This window comes from Miniopterus natalensis, chromosome 10, assembly GCF_054644295.1.
Source record: "Miniopterus natalensis isolate mMinNat1 chromosome 10, mMinNat1.hap1, whole genome shotgun sequence".
Classification (NCBI taxonomy): Eukaryota; Metazoa; Chordata; class Mammalia; order Chiroptera; family Miniopteridae; genus Miniopterus; species Miniopterus natalensis.
Genome location: NC_142090.1, coordinates 61756717 through 61781916, shown reverse-complemented (window position 1 = coordinate 61781916; position 25200 = coordinate 61756717). Strand labels below are relative to the sequence as shown.

General features: G+C 40.9%; 1 protein-coding gene across 4 annotated transcripts in view; it reads left to right on the top strand.

Moving 5' to 3' along the window:
• Window positions 1–25200, top strand: part of SLC25A13 (solute carrier family 25 member 13) — a 168923-nt gene that overhangs the window by 19978 nt on the left and 123745 nt on the right. For 2 of the 4 annotated variants that reach the window (XM_087821169.1, XM_087821170.1), the window contains exons 2-3: window positions 3048–3101; window positions 11193–11335. In XM_087821169.1, coding sequence (XP_087677295.1) covers window positions 3048–3101; window positions 11193–11335 — 197 coding nt within the window. Of the gene's footprint in view, window positions 1–1560; window positions 1806–2144; window positions 2454–3047; window positions 3102–11192; window positions 11336–25200 lie in introns of those variants that run through there. The other 2 variants (XM_087821171.1, XM_087821172.1) reach the window with 2 other exon arrangements.

The window sequence follows — 25200 nt, the reverse complement described above, 5'->3', positions numbered from 1 at the left end:
TGAGCAGCTATTCTGAGTTGGCTTAAAAAGGGAGGCCTCCTTTTTAAGGTTCCCTCTTGCCAGCTCATAAAACTTCCTGGGTATTGATTTTGCCACCAGGTAGAAAGAATCCATCTCAATGCTCCTTCAGAATCCTGGCACTTCTGACTGTCATTTTATGTTGTCCTCAGTGAAGCCATGTAAGTGTTCTTTACTGATACTGACACTAAAGCAAGAACATAAGAATGGGCAGTAGGAGAAGAAATGGAAATTTTGAATGGCCGCACAACACTGGGGCAATAGATGGAGAGAGTGCCGAGGTGAGGCCCAGGAGACTGCTAGCAGTTTTTCTGAATCCATTCCCTATTGAACTGTAGTTATCTGTACTTCCATAGAAGGTGCCCAGGACCTAATTCACATTCCAGTGGGCCTCAGAGAAATTCCATAGTGATCATTAACTGTGCTGTACCTGGAACTTTGGGTCTGTTTTCAAGAAGTAGCCATCAAGGGGGTTAGGATAGCAGATGGAATGAAAAGTTAGGAAGACCTCAATGTTTGCTTAGAGCTTTGGTGAATGTTTTTGAAGACCCGTGAGGTGCTTTCTCCTCTCTCCTCCTGATTTCTTCCTTCTCAAGTTATGAGCCAGGTTAGACGTTTTTAGGAGTAAGAATGGTAGAATATAAACACATTTGGATAACTAATACAAGTAATAGAAACCATTTATTGAGTGCTTTAACTGTTGGGGGATTTTGGTGCTAAGCATTTTATGTGATTGTCTCCTATCACCGCTCTAACCATCCAGGACTTCCTGCTTTATAGATGAGGAAAGTGGAGCTGAGAGATCAGGGAGGTAGCTCAAGGTCACACAGCGGTAAGTTTAGAGGTCGGGCCTCCCCCAATCGAGGGTGGTCTGGCACTAAAGCCATGTTATTAATCACAGCACTGGGTGGACACGACACACTGGTGGTGTTAGGAGAAATTGGAAGGTTCTTGATTTCTAGGCATGTACTCTGTTATGTCAGTGATGAACACAAGTTAGTATGAGTGTGAAGCTGTATATAACAAGGATCAGTGCAAAGACCAGCAGTCAAAGATGGAAGATTTGGGGTCTGATTTCAAACACTTAGAAATGTAAGGACAAGTTGGTGCTTAATCTGACTTTGGGGGAAGTATTTGACCCTTTCTGAGTCTTGGGTTCTCGTTCTGTAAAATGAGGATATTAATATGCTCAGTCTCAGGTTTGCTGTGAAGATCCAATGAGGTGATAGTCATGGTTTGAAAACTATAACGTGTTGTATACGCATTAGACAACATGACTTACAAGTGTTGAGTCACTGTATGGATTGTTTTCTCCTGAGCCGGAGACTCTGGGAGAGTTACAAAGTGAAAGCTTTGTTTCTTTCTCACAGAGGTGAGCATGGAGTGTGCATTTTGGGATCAATAAAGAGAAGAATGCTGCGGGAATTTAGGGCAAGAGAAACTCACTTGGAAAGAGCATTGCCCAGGGAAGGATTGTGGCATAGCGAATTAATTAGATTTCAAAGGATGTGGTATTCAGGCAGAGCAAGAATAGTTCATGCTGTGGAAACTTTCCTTTGCTTTTAAAAGGAAGAGCAACTAAGTACCTAGGGTCACCATATGTCTTTTAAGAAATGTTACTTATGGATTGTCTTGTGATGTGGAATTCAGAGGGAATTTCTCTGCTCTCAAAAGGTGAGGATGGAGGCATTTTTTTGCTGTCCTTTCTACTCTGCCTATCTCCGAATATGGACCTGGAAGGAGGGAATCTTCTGCAACCTTTAGGTCAGAACTGTCATCAATCTTAGGTTGGTTAGCAGTCTGTTTTCTTCCTCCTTAATTGAATAGCAAAGAACACTAACTAAATTCAGGATTTTTAAAAGATCACAAATTCATATGGATAAATACAAGTACTCAGCTGAAATTAAAAGAGTTATCAGTCTTGCTTTGGGAAGGAAGGTGACCAACCACTGATTTCGAAAAAGTACCTTTCCCATTCCAGTGATTAGTTAATAAAATTATTCCTGACAGTGGTGGGCAAAGGAGCTCAGGCAATTATATACTTAGAGACAGAGAACCCATTGTCCAAAGATCTCAGAAGAGTCTTTGCAAACACACAGAAGGGATTTAGAACAATTTGCATAAATCTCCCCTTGGATAGCGCCGTGGCTCCAGTATTGGGGTGGTTCCAGGAACCCCTCCTTGGCTGTATCATAGGGTGACGCTGTGCTTGGTGAGAATTCAGTCTCATGACGGTTTTGCCAGCAGGATTGGGTGATGGGACGCTGAATAAGCCCACTGTTTGGTTCCACATAAGGACTCTTTTGTGTTGGCCTGGGGCAGCCATGTGCAAGTTTGTCTGGCTTTTTCCCCAATGATGTTTTTGGACTTTGTGGGCTGGAGAATTAAGCATAACACCTATTCTGAGCTAATCTGTCAAATTTTGCTCTTGAAAGGTAACCACAGCCCCTTGTATTTCTAGAATGTGGAGAATAATGGTCATATCTTTGGAGATCTTTGTCTTAAATGAAAAGTCTGGGAGAGGAGGAGACTTTGCTTGGCATGCCCAGATTGCTAGCGAGGCATTCACGCCTGCTCATGGTGAAACTGGGAAGTAATTCCCTTCTGCTTGTTAATATGATTTGCCTTGTTGATTAACTTCTTTATGAACTATCTTCTCTTGCACAGTTAACAAACAAATTGCACTTCAATATTTAATATGCCTCTATGAAAGGGGCATACACTCTGGAGTGTAGTTTTAAAATGCCAGATGATTACAGATCTGTTTCAACTTAAAATAAGAAAAGATATATGTTAAATACTACATATTAGGAGCTTTACCAGTTACTTGCCCAGAATGTTGGCATTCTAGAAGCCACATAGGGATTCTAATTTAAAATTCAGGGAGTATTTGTACTGGGGGGATTTACTGCTTTAAGTACAAAAATGATATCCACTAATTTCTGACCTGGAGTTTATTTTCTTTCGGTCGCTAGCTTGATTTCTCAGCTTTGTTCTAATAATATAAACATTTTTGTGTTTATTTATAGGTGGCTTTAACCAAGAGAGCAGATCCAGCTGAGCTTAGAACAATATTTTTGAAGGTCAGTATAAAGGAATCTATTTTGTTTCTTGTTTGATTTGTGTTCTATAACTTTTAAAGATTATTTTTGAGCAGCTCTTTATTTCATTATTATAGTTTTTAAAAATCACCAAAAGTATCTGTATTTAAGACTTATAAAAGAGATCCTTTACAATTATATCTATTAAGAAAAATGTATCAGAAACTTGTTGGTAAGTGTTTGTGATGGTTTACATTTTCATTTCTTTTATCTCACATGGTGTCAGGTATTGAAAAGGAGTTTCTGGGGGATTTAGTCTCACAACCCATTTACAGGATTGACTTTTGTGGTTTAATGGTAACGCTATTTCTCCTAAGTCGTTTAAAGCTCTTTGTAAACATTTCAGTAATCCTTCATTCATCCAGAAGCCCATCATCATCATTGTCGTCATCATCATCACTTGATTACAACGGTGCTGCCTGGTGCGGAGTCCTCAGAATGAGTAATAATAGATGTAGATCACAACGGACACCCTACCAGTTTATTTCCTTGTTTCGTCTAGTTTTGCCTACTTTGTGATATTGAGCAGTGAATGATTATTACTCTAATAAAAGTCTACTTCAGGTTCTAAACACTGAACCACTTTTAATGTTATTCACCTGGAATCAAAGTACTCAAAAATGAAAATGCCACTTTTATAAAGGTAATTTTAAAGTATATGTGTATCCCTTTTCTAAACATAAACATTAAAAAAAGAGAGAAAGAACTCATGTATAAGGGCAACAGTGTAGTGATTGCGGGGAGGAGGGGGCTAGGAGGGAGAAGAGGGCATAGGGCAGATAAATGGTGATGGGGGAAAAATAAAATTAAATAAAAAACCCCAAATAAATAAGAACCAGGGATAAAAAGAAGCATGACAAAAGGCAACTGTGATGTCTATAAAGAGGACCAAGGCCTCGAATGAGAAACTTGATAATCTGCTGTGTTCCAAGAATATATATCTTTGAAAGTTAATAATCTATATGCATCACTTTCTTTTTTTTCTTTTTTTTTAAAATATATCTTTATTGATTTCAGAGAGAGGAAAGGAGAGGGGGAGAGAGAGAGAGAAACATCAATGATGAGAGAGTCATTGATCGGCTGCCTCCTGCAGGCCTCCAACTGGGGATCGAGCCCGCAACCCGGGCATGTGCCCTGACCGGGAATCAAACCCCGATCGCCTGGATCCTAGGTCGATGCTCAACCGCTGAGCCACGCCCAGCTGGGCTGCATCACTTTCTCTATCAAAAAGTGTTACTGTTAAAAAAATTTTGAGAAATCATGAAATTGGAACACCAACGAGATTATTTGATATTGAATATTTGTTATTAATTGATTTTTAGGCTGTTTATGGGAACCATAAAGAGTCTTTTTCTCTTAGAGATACACACTAAAGTATTTACAGATGAGATTATGATGTCTGAGATTTGCTTTTAAGTATTCCAGTTTTGGTGGGGTAGGGAGAAATGAGCAGGCAGTATGCTGGTAATTTTTGAAATTGGGAAATGCTGTATTGGGTTTATTATACTACTCTATTTGTATATGTTTGACCGTTTTCATAAGTTACAAAAATTGTAAAGATTCAATGAAAAAAACTTTGTGAAAGTGCTCAGCACCTGATTTGCATTAGATATTGATTCAGTAAATGCTTAAAATTAAGTAATTCAAATGTAGAGAGACAGAGTCTCAAAAAGAAAATGGTTAAAAATATGAGCCGTTTTGGGGAGAGGGGAAAAAAGAATCCATTTATAGGGAGGTTTGGATTATACGTAAGAAAGCAGAAATCTTTTATAAATTTGTTGTTGGCCCGAAAAGGACAAAGCAATATAGAGATTCTAAGGTAGAAAATGGTTGCGGATAATGAAAGTCCAGGAAACAGAAACGCTTTGCCTCTTACCTAGACTAGTGCCTGTTACTCTGCATTCTGGGCCCACTGTGATTGGGATGAAGTGTATGTGAGGGAACCTCAGATATTTGTAGTATGTGTATTTAAGGTCTTTACTGTAAAACTCTAATGATGTAATTCTGGAAGACCACTTGCGGAAGAGTGTGTGAGTGGGTTGCCAAAGAGCCTAGAAAAATGGATAAAGTTCATTAACTTCAGCTGGCAAAGTCATAATCATTCTCTGAACTCAAGACCTGTCTGTTACATATTTCTGTTTTCTAAACCAGCAGTAGTTGTGGGCATGCTTTTGACAGGAAAGGGAAACAACTTAGAGCGTCTCATAGATGGTGCATCTTAGATGCTTACTGGTCTTGCGGCGTAATCCAGTGGAAAGGCTCCAGGTAAAAGCTGTGCCCACCTTTTGAGGCCACATGGCAGCTGGCGAGGCTGGGTTAAGAGCCTGCTTTGGCACAACGTGTCCTTTCCAGATGCGGCATCTCATCAAATCAGATTGGTCAGGTAGACCCTGGGAGGGTAGGAATTCCACGCAGGGTTCTGGAACCCCACCTGTGGGGTTTCTGTGTGGGTGGGCCTGGGGGCTGGGGTGGAATCTTTGGGACCAGATAGGGAAGTGCTGTCTTCCCTGGGGTTGGCTAGTACTACCTGGCTTTTGAGTGAGAGTTCAGTATAACTTAAGAGTCCGAGGGTGTGATGTGGGGGGAACCGTCCCTGAAGAAAGCAGTGGTCAGCAGTTTCTGGAAGGGATTGTGGATCTGGCAGAGGTTCGGGTGATCTCATCAGGCCTGGGTAGTGCGGTACCAGCGCAAATCCTTGGCTCAGTACGCTGAGGCTCTCTTGTTTACCATCTACCGCAGGCGGTGTTGTGGTGGAGCAAGAATAGGAGTGAGGCGCCCTGGGGACTGTGCCAGGCACGTCTCTTCTGGGGCTGGGTTTTGTAGATAATTATGGATCAGCCATAAGCACTCTGTAAACCTGACTACTTTGCTGATTTTCTGACTTTTTTCTGATTTTCCTTCTGAATAAATATACCAACATTCTCTCTGCTAAACTAGTTAGAGGATTCTTCTGTAGCTTGGGGGAAGTTGAGAGAAGCTTCATTGTACCCATTGGACCAGATGTGCTGGTAGTAGGGGAGTTGGCAGCTGTGGAGATGAGAGAGCCAGTGGAACCAAGAGAGATAAGGAAAGAGGGGTCCTGGGTGACTAAAATGGGCCCAGTTCTGGCTTATTTTATGTTTTTGAGTTAAAATGATTTCTGTTGTTTGTTCCCTCCCTTCCTCCCTCCCTCCCTTCCTTCTTTTTGAAGGTGTTTACTACATGTTAAGTGCGAGGTGTGGGGTATATAAAGATGTATAAGTCATGGCTTCTACCCTTAACTATCTCACTATGTGTGTTTAAGTGTTTCAAAAAAAGGAAAAGTTATCATATGGCTGATAAGGAGTATATAGCATTAATTATCAGGAAGGTGATGAGGGGCTAATTACGTCTTCCTAGAGAGAGTCATTAAATTACAGTTGGTGGTGCTTGAGCTGTGCTGGAAGATGAGTAGGTGTTTATCAAATGGAGAAGGTAGAGGAGGGTTGTGGGACAAAGGAAGAACATTCTGGGCAAAGGAACAGCATGTGTAAGGCAAAAAGCTATAAGAGTACCAGGGGTGTGGAGTGGCCTGGAGCATAGGGTCTTGGGCAATGGTACTAGAATGGTAAGTAGGGCAGGACTTGATGTAGAACATGGGTGTAGAAATCAAAGTCTAGGTGTGGTCAGTTTTGCTCCTAACCGAAATGTTGACATGAATTTTTTGTCTGCCTCACACTTTCAATGCTGCTTCATGTTCGTTTAAACAGATGTATATTGAGTCCTTACAGTTTAAATAAAACACCAGGAAACTTTGTGGTGAGTGGGATGTGCAAAATAGGTATAAGTAGTGACCATGTCTTACAGTTCAGATTTTATACCGGAGATCAGATTTACAGGCAGGAAGCAGGTAAAAAGAACCGCAAGTCAGCATGCTCAAGGGTCCCATGTGTGGTTGAAGCCCATGCCACAGGAAATGGAAGGAGGTGGGGAGTGGTCAGAGAGGGCTCCTTGGAGATGGAACTCGAGGAGCCTGGCGATGAGTGGGAGCTGGGGAGGCACACAGGAGGGCAGCCTAGGCATTCCTGGGAAGAACATTTGAGGGAACCTGGAGATGGTTTGGGAGCAAACAGCTTCTCCGGGTTGAGAATTCTTATTTATTCCTCAAATCTTTATTTAAATTCAACTCTGTGCCAAGGATTTTGCCAATTATTACACGGTGTAGATGACAAAACCGAAAGATAATTGGGAGTTTGGCATTTCTGCTAAACAGTGGGAAGCCATTGAAGGTTTTCTCAGTAATCCTGTGATACAGGAAGATGGACTTGAGATTTTATTGGTGCAGCAAGGCCATGAGTTAGGCAGCCATGGATATAAGATGTGAGGCCCTAATAATTTGATTAGGGTTGTGGTAGCAGGGGGCATGGAGAATGAGCAAGTTAAAGACGTTTTGAAGGACTATTAGATGAAAACGACTGATCTGTATAAATATGACCACTGGATCCAGAGCCCGAATGCAGGGAGGTTGCCGCTAATATGAATGGGAAACCAAGGAGGAAAACATTAGCTCAGAGGAGAGCAAAGGAAGTGATGTGTACTGTTTGGAAGTATAGAGCTGGAACTAGCTGAATACCTATAGAGTAAGACTTCAAAGGCTGGAAGACTGAGTAAAGGAACTAGACAAGGGAAATAGACCACATCACAGATTGTTGTAATATCTAGTGAAGTGCACTTGGGTTTTTATAATTACCCTTTTTCAACAAAAGCATAATATGTATTTTAAACATTTTTGTAGGCAAATCTGGAAAAATTGTTAATTCAGGTTTTCTGAAAAACTTTTTTCTCTGGCAAAACAGTTCATAGTCATGGATGACTATTTAAAAAGCAGGTTTATATAAAAAGAAGTAACTTGTGATCCCAGGAGGAGATACCTTCATCTCTAGCTGTATTTGGATGAATACATCCATCCACCCATCCATCCATCCATCCATCCATATTTATTATGAGCAATCGGCTCAAGCCATTTATTATAGAGGCTAAGATATTCCATGATGTCTGCAAGCAAAAACTGGCGATGTAATTTGTTCAAGTGTGAAGACCTGAGAACCAGGGAAGCTGATGATGTAAATCTCAGTCCGAGGGCCAGAGAAGATATGTCCCAGCTCAAGCAATGGGGCAGGAACAAAAGCAGATTCTTCCCTCCTCCACCTTTTATTCTATTATGCTCTCAGTGGGTTGGGCAATGCCCATCCAACACCAGGGAAGTCATTCTAATACCAAGTCCACAGATTCAGATGCACATGTCATCCAGAAACACTATCACAGCCACACCCACAAATAATGTTTAATCTGGGCACCCCTTGGCCCATCAGGTTGACAGAAAATTAACTATCACATTTAATATACTGGATTGTACAAGGAATCATAAAAGCCTTCCTGTTGCATAAGTATATGTTTAATTGTATTAAAACTACCAAAAATTGTTAAGGAGAGAGGCTCAGATCACCTGTAAAATCTATTCCCAAAGAAGAATTAAATAATATTTTAAAGATGTCCTGGAACAGTCAAGAGATGAGGTGGAAAAAACTAACGGAGGATCCTTACCTTCAGCCACTTACAAACAGAAAGTACCAATGTATTGAAACTTAAAGGGAAAAGATAAACCTGCTTTTAAAAAAGCTAAGAAAATGTGGGTGAATCTTTAGTCTTTTTTTTTTCCCACAATATATTTTATTGATTTTAGAGAGAGGACAGGAGAGGGAGAGAGAGAAACATCAATGATAGAGAGGGTCATTGATCAGCTGCCTCTTGCATGCCCCCTGCTGGGGACTGAGCCCACACCCTGGGCATGTGGCCTGACCCAGAATTGAACCGCAATCTCCTGGATCATAGGTCAGTGCTCAACCACTAAGCCACATAGGCAGGGCTGAATCTTTAGTCTTGAGATGAGGAAGGATTAGTTTCTAAACTTAGAAGTAATGAAAGAAATTGCAAAGGAGAAAACACCCTACAGACTCAATTTTATGAAAATATCACACTGGAAAAATATTTTCAGCGATATGATAGACAAAGCAGGGAAAGGGCATGTTTCACACTGTTGGGGGGAGAGTAAATTGGTACAATATTTTCTGGAGAGCAGTGTGATGATAACTATCAAGGGCCTTAAAGTTCCCCTCCTTTGACTCAATAATTTCTCTTCCTGGAGTATAGCCTTCAAAAATTGCCAGGAATTTGAACAAATATTATATACAAGGCTGGTTACTTTAGCTTTATTTAAAAATTCTAAAAAACTGGAAATAATCTCAATGTCTGTTGGTGGGAAAAGCGTTAAATTGTATTTTTAAATAAATTAATTTATTCACCACTATGCACAAACATAGGTGTAATTCTAATTATAGTGTTGCTGTAATTAGCAGTGACATTTCCTTTATATTTGTCTTGTTTTAGGCTTAGTTGGGAAAATTAAAATAGAATTCTACATTTCCAAAAAAAGCTGAATTTAATGCTAACTGAAGGATAGTAAGATTATTGAGCCATCTTTGAGGAGTTTTTTTGGTTTTTTTTGTACTATGATAAAAAAATGTTAAACAAAACCCAGTAATATAGGACATTTATAAATTGCTTATTGTGTGTAGGGCATTGCGCCAAGTCTATTACACTATTATTCTTTTACTTCTAGCATCAGCCTTATGAAGCAGGCAGTGCTCTTATTCCCATTTTGTAGGTGAGGAGCCAGAGGCCCCGGAAACTGGTTACTTACCTGAGGTCACACAGGTGCTGACACGAGGCAGAAACAGAGCTGGGTGCAGCCCAGGCCCAAGGAACTCCCAAGCCTGATACTGAGTATCTGAGCAGGAGCTTATCCTGCATTGCAATTAAAATGTGGAAATAACAAGTGACTTTTTAAAACAATTTTAATCGGGCTTAACTCTGGGGTTACAGAGGGAGCAGAGGTGCTGTCATCGTTGTATCTCACTTCACTCTGCCCCGCATCTCTGTGGCCACCAGTATGGTTCCTTGTCATCCAGCATTCCCTGTTCTTTGTGTAGCTCATTGTCTTCCCCCTCTCCCCCATGTCCCCCCAAGTCACTGTTCTGTCCCCAGGATCAAGAGGCCCTTTCCTGCTCCATAAGGATAACATATGATCCCCAGGTTTTTCCTCAGTATTTCCCACAGCCCCTGGGGCTCCGTGGAGCAGGAATGAGCAGGCCCCACTTACATGAGCTGGAAGGTATCACACTAAAGGCCAGACCCGGGGAGCTCTGTGTAAAAGCATCGCATGCCACCTAATTCTTACTGACCATTTCTGCTCTAGAATGAAGAGGACACTACTAGAGCAGCGTTTCATACCCGCTTCCATAAAATCCCACAGGAAGCCATGCCGTTCATGGTCTCTTTTCCAGCTCAGCCTGTTTGTCACCCTTTCTTGCATCAGTGATGCCGTTGAAGCAGAAATGGGCAAAATAATTAGGTTGTATCCATCCATGACTTCTAATTAATCCTAGTTTTTACAAAAGCCCTGTGTCCTTGCTAAAAAAGAAGACGTAGGTTGTCTTTCCAAATTTCTGTAAACCAGATTTTCTCAACCTCAGTACTTTTTACATTGTGGGCTGGATCCCACTGTTGAAGGGGGTCATCTTGTGCATTGTACGACGTTTAGCAGAACCCCTGTCCTCTATCAGCTGGATGCCAGTAGCATCCCTCTCCCCAAGTTATGACAGTCAAAATTGTCTCCAGACACTGCCAGACGTCCCCTGTGGGGGAAAATAAAGACAAATGGAAGAAGCTCAGAACTGCAGAACGCCACCCCAGAAATGCAGGTAACATACAGAGAAGGCTCATTCTCGATGATTGTACTCGGCTATTAGGAGACATTGATGTTCGTAAGCTGGACGATCAGGCTAAGCTGCCCCCAGTTGAGAACCACTGGTATAAACCTAAAACTTGGCAAACTTACTTTTTTTCTCTGAAGTGATGGAAAATAACTGTCTTTCTGAAGAGAATATTATCATATCTGATATTTTATCCTTTGAGAATTTTCAGCTTTTTCACATACTAATCTCATGATTGTATACTTTTGAGCATAAAATCTCTCTTCTCTCTTTTTTTAAACAGTATGCAAGCATCGAAAAAAATGGTGAATTTTACATGTCTCCCAATGACTTTGTCACTCGATATTTGAACATTTTTGGAGAAAGCCAGCCTAATCCAAAGACTGTGGAGCTTGTAAGCGGTGTGGTGGATCAAACCAAAGATGGGTATGTTTATTTTTAATGATCTCATGTAATATTTTTGTTTGAAACAGCTCTCCGTTGCTTTAATGATTAGGAAGTCACTGTGTACACTTCCCATCTCTTAAGAGCATTTTCTCTACCTGCTACAATTAATACATTATGTTAGAAATAATAACTTTAATATTTCCTTCGCATTCCTATCACAGTTCCCCAAATATACACACAATGTTATGTGTGTATTTTTTGATATAGTTTAAAGAACTGTTTATAGTTTCACAGAACTGTTGTAGTTGATGAGTGGTATGAAGATATACCAGAGTGTTTGTATGTATGTTGATATTTTTCAAAGCAGCTATAAAAATTGTGAGTAAATGTAAAACATAGCTCTAAGAACATAACTTTTCTATAATATTTCTCTCTGCTCCAGTAACTTTTAAATCAAACATGTGATTAAATGCTACTAGTAACAGACAGAATAATATGATTCCAAATCCCCATGAAAAGCGTTCTAACAAGCTGGAATAGAAAGACTGAACCTCTGAAACTGAATTGGACACTTGGCAAAATGCCTTTGGATTGTTTTTCCTGCCAGTCTTCTCTGTTTACATTTTTAAAATGAGTCTTTCCTAAGCTGTATAAGATTGCAGTCAGCTTTTATCACAAAGTGCAGAATTTTGGGCTCCGAACTCTTGCTAATACGAACACCAGTGTCGCCTAATAGCCAAGTATAATCTACAGGAACCAGCCTTCTCTATATAAACTCAGGTAGACCCAGCCTTCTGCCCTCATGCTTGCCAGCGCCCACCGCCTTTGACAGACTGCAGTTACCTGCCCTTCTGGGGTGGCTTTCTCTAGCTCTGCGCTTTCATTTGTCATGTGTCTGATTTTTCCAGGTGCATTGGTTTGAGATACAGTCTGAGTGAAATCTCTAGATGTACTGTGAGTGCTGTCAGTTCTTACCAGCCCTTCCCTTTTCTTAGTTATCTCTCTGTTGTCCCGTCTCTTGTGGAAATCACCTCCTCTAAAGTGAAGGTCTTGCAGAGTGGAAGGGAGTGGGGAGGATATCGGCAGTTACATTTCCTGTCATATCCTGGAAGGTTGCTGGGTTATGCCTTCTCTCTCTCTTCCAGTAGCAGTTATTTGGGTTACTTCTGTTTTCTGTCTCCACCCCCAGGTGGAGTCTTTACTTGGTTGGAAATTGTCATGTGTGGGAGGCCTTTGTTCTCCCATAGGGCCTCTCTGGGTGGTGCAGGGAGAGGCTGAGATATATTTCATACTAGTCCAGTGACACAAAAGCTAGACAGGGCATAGATTTATTCTAGCAAACATTCTTTTGAAAAAATTTGGTTGCGTCCACACCTTCTGTGCTCATGATTCAGAGGAAGGGCGACCAACCTATGCAACGTAAGTTACCTGACTCAGTGATTAAGGTCAATTTTATTTTCATACTTGACAGTTTAAAAAAATTTTTAAATGTATCTTTATTGTTGACAGTATTACAGATATACCCCCTTTCCTGATCTGTTGATCCCCTCCACCCCTCATCTGCCCCCACCCCCACCTCCCGGGCCTTCTCTACGGAAAAATTGGAAGAAGAATGCAGTGAATACCCAATATATGCCTTTCATCTAGAGTGACTGATTGTAAACATTTTTCCACCTCTCTTCTCTCCTTTTACATTCACAGTTTCTACACACAAACATGTACACACATAATTTCTTTTTTGGCTGGACTATTTAACTGTAAATTGCAGCCATCAAGAGACGTCATCATTTCATTTCTCAGAATAAGAGCATTCTTCTACACAACCACTACACCATTGTCATACTTAAGAGAGTTAGCAGTCATGTCAAATAACATCTGACATCTAGTCCATATTCAGATATACCAGCTCAGTCTCTCTCCACCTCCCATCTCAAACGCTTCCTTTTTTTTTTTTAAATCCAGGATCCAGTCGAGGTTTTCGTATTACATTTAGTCGTTATATCTCTCTTAATCTAGAACAGACCCTTTCCTCTTGCTGTTTTTTTCATGACCCTGACTTTTAAAATCCCAGCCCAGTGATCTTGTCTAAGGTCTCACATCTTAGACCTTGTCTGATTCTTTCTCCACACCTGCCTGGATTCATGTTAAACTTTGGGGTGCGGGTTAGGAGAGATTCTGTACTACCTGTTGTATCTTCCCAGGAGGCATGCTGTCCCAGCATTGATGATGCTAAGTTTGATCAATTGCTTATGGTGGTATGCACTAGATATTTCCATTGAATGGGGACTGTTTTTGTTTTGTAATTAATAGATGGAATACTTTGAGAATGTGTGGCTGTCCTGTTTCATAGAAACCTTTCACCCAGTAGTTTTAGCATCCACGATGATCCTTTAGTAAATCAATTACTCTGGGGTTTGAAAAATTGTGATTTTTTTAAGTCCTGTCTGTATTGTTTGCCATTCTTTGGTAAAGAAAAGCTTTCTTACCTCCATTACCTTTTCTTTCTTTACCTTTTATATCAGTACAAATTCATGGATTTCTATATTTTAAATTCATTGTATTATAATCTCTTACTATTATTCCCTTATATGCTAAAATTGTCCCAGCGTGGTCAGTGGGTGTCCCTTCAAGCTGGCTGGCTCCTAGTCCCAGTGTGGCTGGGTGTCCCTTAGCCTTTGAGTGCTCCTTGCTTTTGGCAAATAAGATGTTTTAGGGTCACCTTGGATTTTTCCTGTCTCAGACCTGGAATTCACTCTTTTCCTCTAAGAAGCCCTGATTCTTTTTAATTGGGAGTGGTGCTTAGAAACAAAGAATTGAGGGCTGCCTTATTGTTACTAAGGTGTTACTGCTGCTTCTCTGGCTTTTCAGGGAAAAGAGCTGGGAAATATACTTAAAAAAATCAGAAGTTCATAGTGACATTTCTTACTTTAACTTAACGTCATAGCATTTTTTTGTCTTGTATTCTCTCAGTGAGCATTTTGGTTTTTAATTATATTAATATATTTATGAGCATTAATTTATGGAATTGTAACACCTTCTAATGTACTTTACCTTCTTTTTCATCCTCACCCCCATTAACACATACTTTTTCTATTTCTTTTTACATGTACTCTCGAAAAATATAGTCTTAAATTCATTAGATGCAACAACAGAACATACATTTTACCTATAGACTGTGACATAACATATATGTTTTTTTCAAAAGCTTATACCAGAGCTGAAATGTGGGTTTCGTTTTCTTGGTTTTGCAGATAAGATAACTCAGGCACTCAGCAACCGGGCAGTTTTCTGCCAAAAGGTGTCCAGGCCAGTCTAGCTCCAAACCTTGGCCTTTCCAATGTTCAAAACTGCCTCTTCTTTCATAATCTCACAACCCTCTTTAACGTGACATTTTCTTTTGGGTGTTGTATTATCTTAAATCCCAGTGTTTCACTGTGACAGAGAAAATCTTAGGTGGCATCAATTTGTTGCCCTTGGCTAACTTTTTTTCCCCAGTTGCAAAAACATTATGAAGAGTGAACACCTCAGTTTTGAACGGGAAAGCAGCCACCCATAATCTCATCTTGACACAGATATTTTAAACTTTTTAGTATCTTCCGTGATTTGTTAACCTGTACCAATATTTTTCATAATTTGAATTTATTTTGTTCTGTGTTCTTTTAGACTGTATCACTTTTTACATTTCTCTGTGCTATTCACATTAACAGTGCTAAGTAGTTTCATCTTTTTCTATCAAATTAATGTACCCTATTTTGTGAAATTATGCCCTTATAGAGTTATTTCAATTTCCACTTTTCTGAAATAGGTAATGTTGGAGTGAATATCTTTCCCTTTTTGTTTAATAACTTCCTTAGAAAGAAATTGGAAGAGAAAGATTCCTTGGTCTAAGGGTAGAACTGTTTTATAGCTCACCATATATAATGTAATAATTCTTTCCAAAAGGACTGAGCAAATTGTGAAACTTATCCAAAGTATTTAAACTTGCTGAGCTAGTACTGTGGAGCCAGTGTTCAAGCCTAGGCCTGCCTAAGGCCCATTCAGGTGTTTGTGTGCCCTTTTCCCTGACCCTGACCCTAACCCTGACCCACAGCTCCTTACTTCACAAGTAGGTATAACCATACATCTGTTCTCAATGGAAAGCTGTAAGTGCCTTTGATTCCCCTTCCTTTCCCTTTCTTTGGAAGCATAGCATTTGTCAAATTCACAAGTCACAAATCATTGTCCCAAATCAACTACTGTTCCTTGAGTCAGTGTGACCACAGCGATTAGAGTGACGTGGCCACAAGCCAGGGACACCTGGGGCCCCCAGAAGCTGGAAGAGGCAAGAAAGGATTCTTCCCTAAAACATCTCCCTTTGAGGGGAGTGTGGCCCTGCTGGCACCTTGATTTCAGACTTCTGGTCCCCAGAACTGTGACAGAATAAATTTCTGTTTTGTTAAGCCACCCTGTTTGTGGTAATTTGTTATAGCCACCGTAGGAAATGAATACCGTCATATAGCTATTTTCTCCGGAGAATTAGAAAGCCTGTGGTTGCAAAGAATGTATTGAGGATAGAGACCAACCAGTCTGATCCCCCAAAACAGCTTTGTTCCAGTGGCATGGTAGGTAGCTTTTGGCTGGATGTAGGCATTTTCTAGGCAGACACCCCTGCACACTGGTGCACACTGTCTCCATGAGGGCACGACCCCCTCCTGAAGGCTCATGTGTAGGATTGGGCTGAACTCTGGACATGGAAGTTAAACACCTGGGCACTGCATGGACTTACAGTAATGGGATCCTGTTTTTCTGGAGCACTCTTGATTCTAATTTAATATTTCATGAGGTTGGGACTTGGCCAGCCTTCCATGCTGTGAGCTTCTAGCCGCTGTTTGAGAGCCTCATCTCTGTGCCTGCTCTGTGCTGTATGTTGAGGATAACTAGTCAGTGGAAAAACTGTCGTGCCCTTTTGGAGCTTATTTACTGGAGCAGGCAGCTGTTAATCCGAGAACCGCAGAGAAATGTGAATTGATGTGATAAGTGTTATGAAGCAGAAACATGGTGCGAGAAACAATGAAGGGGGCTTCGTGCTGACTGGGTGGTCAGGCATGACTTCCCAAGGAGGAGTGACATTTGAGCTATAGGAGCTGGGTGGGTGATGGGGAGTGGGGGACAGAGGACAGAGCATTGCAGACAGGGACCAGCAGTTTCAAAGGCCACAGTCACATTCCGAAATGCAGAGGCTGGCATGGCTGGAGCGTGGAAGGTGTAGGGCAGGGTGGTGGGAGAGCTAGGCTGTGCAGGACTGTGCAGGAACTTGTACATCACATTAAGGATTTGGGGTCTTTATCCTAAGAGCACTGGAGAGCCATCAGAGGAGAATCTGAGTCAGGGATTGGCATGACTTGCCTGTGCTACAGCAGACTCACTGTTCATGTTCTTGGATTTCACTGGTCCCCACCCCTCCCTTCTAATTGCCTGTTGTATTTAGTTCCCTGAACTCCACTGTTTTAATAGACTTAATTATGGGTGTACTCATTTTGTGAAGCACCTTGAGGGAAATGAGAGGAAACGTTGAATGCCCAGGTTTGGAAACCTTTTGTTTAGTGGTTGTCTTGGGCCAGGAGAGCTTGTCACAGCATCTTTTGGGGGGAGGGGGGGCGGGGGCACAGGTCCCTAAAGCCTTCTCAGGCCCTCTTACCGTAGCTGAGGAGTGTGGATTCTCTACTTGCTGTTGGGTTTGTTTGTATGGTTTTCGATGTGTCTTTTAGATTTGGCTTTCGTTATGTTTTTGTTTAAAATAGGACTGAAGCTTTCTTTGTTTATCATCTAAGTGTGATTCGTTTTCACTGTTCACACAGTTATATTCTAAGAAGATAAGAATAAAAGTTGTGTGTGTATCCCTTTGCGTAAACTTATTTCTATTCGTTGTTTGTTTTTGTTATTAACGAATGTTTTATTAGAGAGGTCTTGGGCTCAAAGGCTGTTTCCGGAAGCTAGTACCTGATCTCCTCACCTGGGAAGACTGAGTGGGGCCTGAATAAGCTGGAGGTGTTGGGTGCCTGGCCTCTGGGGCTCAGGATGCTCGCTGCCCATTACAGGTCCAACCCCTGTATTGAATCCCACTCCTGTACGTGCGGAGTGGGCACTGGGTGGCTCTGGTATCTTGTCAGTTTGCTAGGATCACGGATAAATTTAACACAGAAGCGTTTTCTATCTCAGGTTTTATGCATGGGGTGAGAGGTCTATTTCTACCTTTGTACTCCATGGGAAAGCAAAAGCTGGCTCTTCTTTGCAAAAGGGGATGTCAGGAATTCTGGTTTCTTAATGACAAGCTGACATGTCCAATCTACTCCTTATCAGCATCCATTTTGTTGAATCAACATGGCAGCAGTGGGATCAGCATCCACAAATAATTCCTTTCTATTCTGAGCACAGGGAACCAGTCCTGGGACAAGTCCAGTTTGGGGACAAGAGGAATAAGGGCATCGGAGAGGAAAAGACCAAAAAAAAATCTAGGGTTTCAAAATGGGTGGCCATATAAATAAAGTGCGTTTTTTGCCTTTTCCATGTTTGCTATTTATTCTTCTGAGAGGAAAAAAAATACAGCCTTTTAAATACTTCACAAGGCGGAGGATCATAGGATGGTGTTGATGATAAAATCATTTTTATATACCTGTTTTCACTTTGGGAGGCTGTCACGATGAAATCCAGGCCTTGGCCGCATGCTGGGAGTTAATGAGGTTTACAATTGGCAATGCTTAAAGAGTATTAGGGGAATGTATTTAAACATCAGCAGTTCACAGGCTGAAATGCTCATCCTCTGTCAAATAGGGTCCAGAAGCAATACGAGGAGGTCTTTCACTCTGCTAACAAGGAAAGTTTCCTGCACTTATGGGGTGGACACAGATTTTAGATAAACACACACAATTCATAAACTATAGAATTAAGCAGAGGCATCTCTTTATTTTTTAAAAAGGAACTTGATCATAATCACCAGCAGTCACCTGCAAAGCTTAAATTTTCTTCTTAGTCATCAGACTCCCAAATTAATCTCCCAAAACAAAAAGCCTCATTAGCAGCTCTCATTGAATCAGTGTTATTTTTTTCTTTCTCTCAAGGTGTCTGATTAACCCCCTTTCTTTTTGCATTACTCACTTTGTGTTAATATTTGATGCCTGAAATCATAGGGGGGTGCGTGCAATGTGGTGGCTAGACACTGTCTGCGAGGAGTAAATTAAAGAGAATTCTTAAAAAGGTTTGTATTGTGTCGCTGGTATATTAGACAACCTTTAGGAATGTCAGGTGCCTGGGTTTATTTTTCTTTTTAATTCCAGAAAGGATTGATTAATGACGAGGCGCTGATTTCACTTCTTATTCATATGTAGGATAGCCGGCCTCCTCCTGCCCCTGCTTCTCCCATACAGAGAGTTTTGCTGTCAGGGGAAGGTGAAAAATGGGGCCTTCGCTGGAGGGGGAGGAAGGTGAAAGAAAGATCTTTTTAAAGTGGATAGATTAAGCGGCATGTATGCTGATGGGGTGACTCTCTGGACCGTGGAGAACTGACACTGGAGGAGAGAAAAGGAAGACATTCTAGTGTATTGTCTGCAAGGGGGTAGCCTCTTGTGAGAAATCGGAGAGGTCATGCAAACAGCTGTTCTCAAAGTGTGGGGGGGGGGGGGGCACCCAGGAGTCTCTGAGACCTTTTCAGGGAGCCCGCGAGGTCAGAACATTTACCTGATAATGTTAAGTTGTGATCTGCCTTATTCACTGTGCTGTATTTGAACTAACCGATGGGTCCTAAAAGCAACGGGTGGTAAAACTCCTGGTGCCCTAACACCGATCAAGCCGAGCCAGGTCTCAGCAATGATTATATTCCTCGCCAGCCATTCCCAGTGACAGCGGTAGTGACGTTGAGGATGCTGATTCCTCTTCAGAATGTCCTTGAAGAAGCAGTAAAAATTAATGGTTTTTATTAAATCTCACCCTTAAGTACGCGTCATTTTAGAATTCTCACTGCCCTGTGATGGTTGTCTGAGGAAGTGCCCTTGAGCAGTTGTTTTGAGTTGCTAGCTGAGCTACTCATTTCCCATTTCGTGGAACATCGTTTTTATTTGAAAGACTGAAAATGTTCATGTGACAGCTTCCTGATACTTAAAGACTTTTCTGATATGGTTAGTGGTGATATTAATGATGTGATTTTTTTTTTAATGTAGTGTAATGAAGATCTGCGTAACTTGGAAAAACGTATTTTCCAGCTGACCAAGACCTGGTGCTATAATTTTATGCATGGGGTGAAAGGTCTGTTGAAAGTGCAGGGTAGGCCCATAGGTTTTACTGTAAAAGAATGGAAAAAATTCAGCGATACTATTTCAGATTCCACATTGCAACTGATCTTTAAGAAACTACAGCTTGTTAGGATTTGGTGTTTTATCATAGAAGAATATCCACAGTGATCTAAAATGGCTATTAAAATATTTTTTCTTTTTTAACTATGAGTCTATGTAAGGCTGAAATCCTCCGTGTCCTTCAACCAACACGGCATATTACAACAGATTGAATGCAGCTGCCTTCCATTAAGTCAGACATTTAAGAGATTTGCAGAGACATAAAACTGCCTTTTTTCTCACTTTGTGTTTTGTTTTAGAAAATAGTTATTTTTTCAAACAGATATGTTATTGATATTGCCATATAATGGTTGGGGGATGGTGTGGAAGAGGCAGCGAGAAGGAAGGCGTAACCTACCCTGCTCCTAAGCCTGTGCATCCCTGAACTGCGCAGGAAAACCCCTCACTGCTTAAGGGGGGGCTGCAGAGGAAGCGTCCTCAAGGAAGAGCCAGCTATTGGTTAGCAAGAACGTGGAGGGATATTTAGAAGATTCCTCTGAAAGCGATTTTCCTTTATCAGACAGATTGAGGATGAGTTTTGCTTATTGTGAACTGTGAAATCTTGAGAGCACAGTGGAAGGATTTCTGGGGATGGTAAGAGAACAGAGCAAGTTCAAAGCCAGTGGGGATTAGGTGTGGGTGATAAAGGGTAACCAGGGGGTCTTGGGTGGCTAGTGAAAGCCAACATGCACGGGATAAAGGACACAATGGGATTCGTCCTGGCGGGCTCCAGATCGTGCATGTTGGGAGATAGGGGTCTTTGCAGAGAGGCAAGGAGGCCTGAGGAGGGGCAAATTTATTACTTGAAGAACTTTTAAAATAAAAATATTCTGTGGAATTGGAGCTCTGCTGATGTGTTTTCCCTAGATGGCTAGACTAAAGGATGGAGGAAGCACATAGTTACTGAGCATGTAGAGGGTTCCAGACCTGGTGCTAACAGTTTCCACCTGTTTTCTTATTTCATCCTCATAAGTCCTTAAGATAGGTATTTTCACCCATCTCTGACAGGGAGGTGCAGAGTTTAGATAATTTGCTCAGAGTTATATAGCTAGTGAATTCTGGAACTAGGATTTGGACCTTTTTTTTTAAATATTTGTGCTCAACCTGCTCTGCCATGAAGTTTCTACGTAGAAAGAGGAATATTAAAAATAGAGCTTTGTATGAGAACTTCGCATCTGTTTTTGCTTGAAAGTTCTGATGCCCCTTGCAGGATTCTTAGCCTCTAAGACTAATTATTTGGTAATGTCATATGGACCTAAAACCTTCACATGTTTTACCCCAGTTTATCCACACCCACAGACTTAGGAAAAACTGTCCTCCCATTTCTCACAGTTTTTTAAAACCAAGGAATAGTTTTCAGAACACCTTTTCCCTTTTACTATTCTTAGACTCAACCTTGAAGTACCACTGCACACGTATTCTTGGAATATCTTTACTGGCCCAACTCTTCTGTATTCTTCCCAGCACGTGAAGGTGCTCCGAAAATGTTTGAAAGAGCAACTACTCTTCCCTCCCACTTTGCTTGTTTGGTTGTTTGCTCTCGCTTTATCTGCATGATAGGTGTTGAAAACTCAAATCTAAAATTTTAAAGGAAAGGAAATCAAATGTAAGCTGTTTTTTGTCTACTTGCAAATCTGTTCCTCTGTCAGTGTCAGTGTCAGTGTCAGTGTCAGTGTCAGTGTCATTGGCACCGGATGTAGCAGTTGCTTAAATTAAAAGTGTTGCACTAAGCTGTGAGGTATTCCTGAAGTGAAACCTTAGGAGATTCAGTGCCCGTTTACTTTCCCATTGATTGTGGCATAACTGTCAGTGAGTCAGTTCCTACTAAATAGAGGGAGAGTGTCAGACTAAATTTAATGATGGTTTTTGAGGCTAAGGCTTTCATCACAATCTGATGTAAAGGTTTTGGGATCTTCACTCTGATAAAGAGGTGAAAGAAGATAACTTTAACTTTCATAGACACTGTAAAATAACTTAGTCTCTGTAATAAAGGATACATGGTAAGGTAATGTGGTCTTGTGTTACAAATTGAGAGAACCTCAATATTTGAAAAATCTAGGTTAATTTCAAGTTATTAATTAATTTTGTGGTAGGCAGTTAGACAGACGTCAAGAGCAAGGACGATGGGCCAGGTATAGAAGGTCACCAGGGTAGAAAGCCTCAGGTGCCTAGCATCTGGCAAAACTGGGAAAACAAGAACCTCGCCCCCAGGGTAACCTTTCCTTCCCTAGCTTATCACTGGTCATGCAGTTTAGATTCCCTGACCTTTCATATCGCTGGTCATGTGGTTCGGACCCTCCCTCGACCTTTCCTCCCCTGGCATGTTGCTAGTCATGTGGGGGAACGAACAAGAGGTCTGGAGAATAGATAGCCCTTAAGCATTAAGCTCCCAGGACAATGTGGTTCTGACCCACATCAAATACATTTAGGCCCCAGTTGTACTTTGGCTCCAGACCCAGAAAAGCAGCAAAACCAGACAGGCTGTGCCTTGGCAGACATCTGGGCCAGCTTCATTGACTAATGACCCTCTGCCCTGGTACTGACCAATCACTGGAGACCATGACCCTGAAGGGACACACCTGAAAAGCTGATGAATATTCTATTGGGATCCTCCCCTGAGACCTCCAGATAAATACCCTGAAGAGGAAGACCTCTATGGAGCATGCCAGCACCTTTCCCCACCCCCTTCCCCAGGCCTGTTTTCCTTGCCTCTCTCTTTCTCCTAAGCTCCTAGGGCCCTTCATTTGCCTCTGTAACTTGTTTCCTGAACCCATTTTTTCTACCACTCACTTCTTCTACTTTTGTGACTTTCTAAATAACCTTTCTCTTATAGTTTGAGTCTTGACTCTGAATTCTTTCCTAGCCAGACTCAAGTACCAAGGTTGCTGAACAGAGGTCATGTATGACCACACCAGTCTAACACTTGGTACCATTCTTGTCGCCAGCAATTTAACAGGTATTTTAACAGGCACCAACTATTTGCCAGGCACTGTTCTAAACAAAACAGTAAATGTTGTGTTCTCATGTAGCAAATAGACAATGTAAACCAACAGATATTGGTTTAGAATGTGATATAGAAGCAGGTATCTACTAAAGCAAGGGAAGGTTTTTGGAAACCACAATCTGGCGACTATCTATGCTTCTTACTTTTGGGCTGTCATTGCTTTTAGTTTTTTCAGTGGCTAGTCGAGGGGCGGGTGTCTTCAGTTCATACTGGTATTTCAATTTCAAAATTAAACAAATGACAAAGTATTTTTATTTTTCCATTTGTATTTTTCTTTTTTCATTGAAAGTCTTGGTTGCCGGCAACAGTCACATAATACATATATGCAAGATGTAAGGTATATTTTAAATAACGCTGGTATTGCTGCTAACAGTGAATGAAGTTTAAGATGTCTTTTCAGCTGTATTTGTGCTTAGCATGTATCCCACTAAATATATATAGTGAAAAGACTGTGTTCTAAGGTTATTTAAAATAATTCATTTTTCTATGTGGTTTTGCCACCAACTTGCTATATGGTTAGGTTCATTCGTTTCAGTTTGTTTTCAATTTTTAGGGATTGTTTTTTTCCTTTTAGACTTAATTTAATTTTTTGAATATGTAAAACATATGCTTCTCAAGTCAGAACTATAACAGAAGCAAGGTATCCTCAGAAAAGTCTGATTTAACATGCCTCTCCCCTTCACCCTGTCTTCTCTCTCCCGCTTAGAGTTCACTCTTATTAACTTTAGTTTTTGACTTCTCCTTACATAGAGTGTTTCTCCCTAAATATAAGTAAATTGATATGTATGTATATTCATGTTCATATTTCTCTCCCTATTTATACCCAAAAGGCAGGTATGTAAACTTTCTATATTACATTATATGTTAATTATAATACATTATATATTATTATATTATATATTCCTATGAGAGAGTGTATGTTGTATATGCATATGAGCATGTGGATTTATCAGGGATCTCAATATAGCGAGAGGGGAAGGGACAGAGAGGGGGAGAGATAAGGAATTGGCTCATGAGCTTATGGAGGAAAGTCAGTGGTGCAGTTCAGTCTGAATCCAAAGGCCTGAGAACCAGGGGAGCCGATGGTGTAAGTCCCATTCTGAGGGCCTTTGCACTTCCACTTCCCCTAAGAAACTCACCTTCTTAAGGTCTTTGCTCCGATGACACCTTCTTAGGGAGGCTTTCCCTGAACATACTGTTTTAAATTTACCCCAACACTCCTTTCCCCTTTTACTGTAGTGTTTCTCGTAGTGATTCTCTTGGGACAAAGATTGTATTTTACTGTCTCCGACTGACCTTCTCACACACATTGACTATAAGCTCCAGGAGGGCAGGGGTTTTGTCTCCTTTCTTCACTGCTGAACCTGCAGGCCCTAGAACAGTGTGGCTGCACACAGCAGCACTCCACCTGTGTTTTTTGGATGCAGTTGAATGAATCGTATGCATAGCGTGCCAGGAGAGTGTGAGGTATTGTTATGAAGATGATGAGGGATGGGCTTCTCAGGCTGTCTTTTTGGTTCCATATTGAAATTCAGCATGTTCATGTTCCTGGCGGTCATTTTCCTCCAGGAACACTGTAACATTTTATGCAGCCTGCCTCTGTAACAGGTGCTGAAACTCTCAGTGAATCTTTTTTTCTTCTCCTGTCTTCGCTTTTATAGCTCCCAATAGGCTAGTACCACATCATTTGGGCCATTCTTGTTTTAATAAAATCAGTTTTCTATATTGAGAAAACCAGCCATAAGATTAGCTTTGTGATCATTTTTGAGACCCCTGCCCTTCCCTCCAGCCCCCCGTGAAGGCCGAGGTGTTTGCTGATGCTGCAGTCTGCAGAGTTACAGTCTTCTGCTGCGGAGTTAAATAAATGCAACCATGGCTCTTCTCTTCTACAAAAGTTTAGTTCACATTATCCTTCCAATTATTAATTTACAATATAATGTTGAAAATTCACTAAAGGTATTGCATTTCCACTTGGGGAAAACTTCCCTTGAAAATCCCTGAGGATTGGCTGACCACATAATTCATATTGAAACTTTCTTTCAATCGCTTTATGATTTTCTGATCAGTGCTTTTTTTTTTTTTAAATCAAGAAGTAAAACAGTCACCAACTTACTGAAGGAAAAAGCATTCAACTCTGATGTTGCTTTTCCACAATTAGCAATAATTGTACCTAGAAAAAGCAAAAAAGCCTCAAAAGTCTTCTAGCTTAATTTGCTTTTGCAAAAATATAACACATCCCAACACTTTCTAATTTTGTTCTTTACTATTGTTGTTCTGTGTTATAATTGCCTGCTTTTAAAAAAGCTTGGTATTGTTATGAGACCTTTAGACACAGGACTTGCTAATGGATGCAGAGATAGTGTAGAATAAATAGGATGGGAAAACATGCTGGATCAATTGGGACAGAACATTTTTCTTTGCTTACCTGTTTTTCAGCATTTATATAGGTTCTTCCAGGCAGTAAAATAAAATTTACCTAAGTAGACCAGGCTCAGACAATTATAATAAATGCTTTTAGTTATTTTCACAAGAACCTA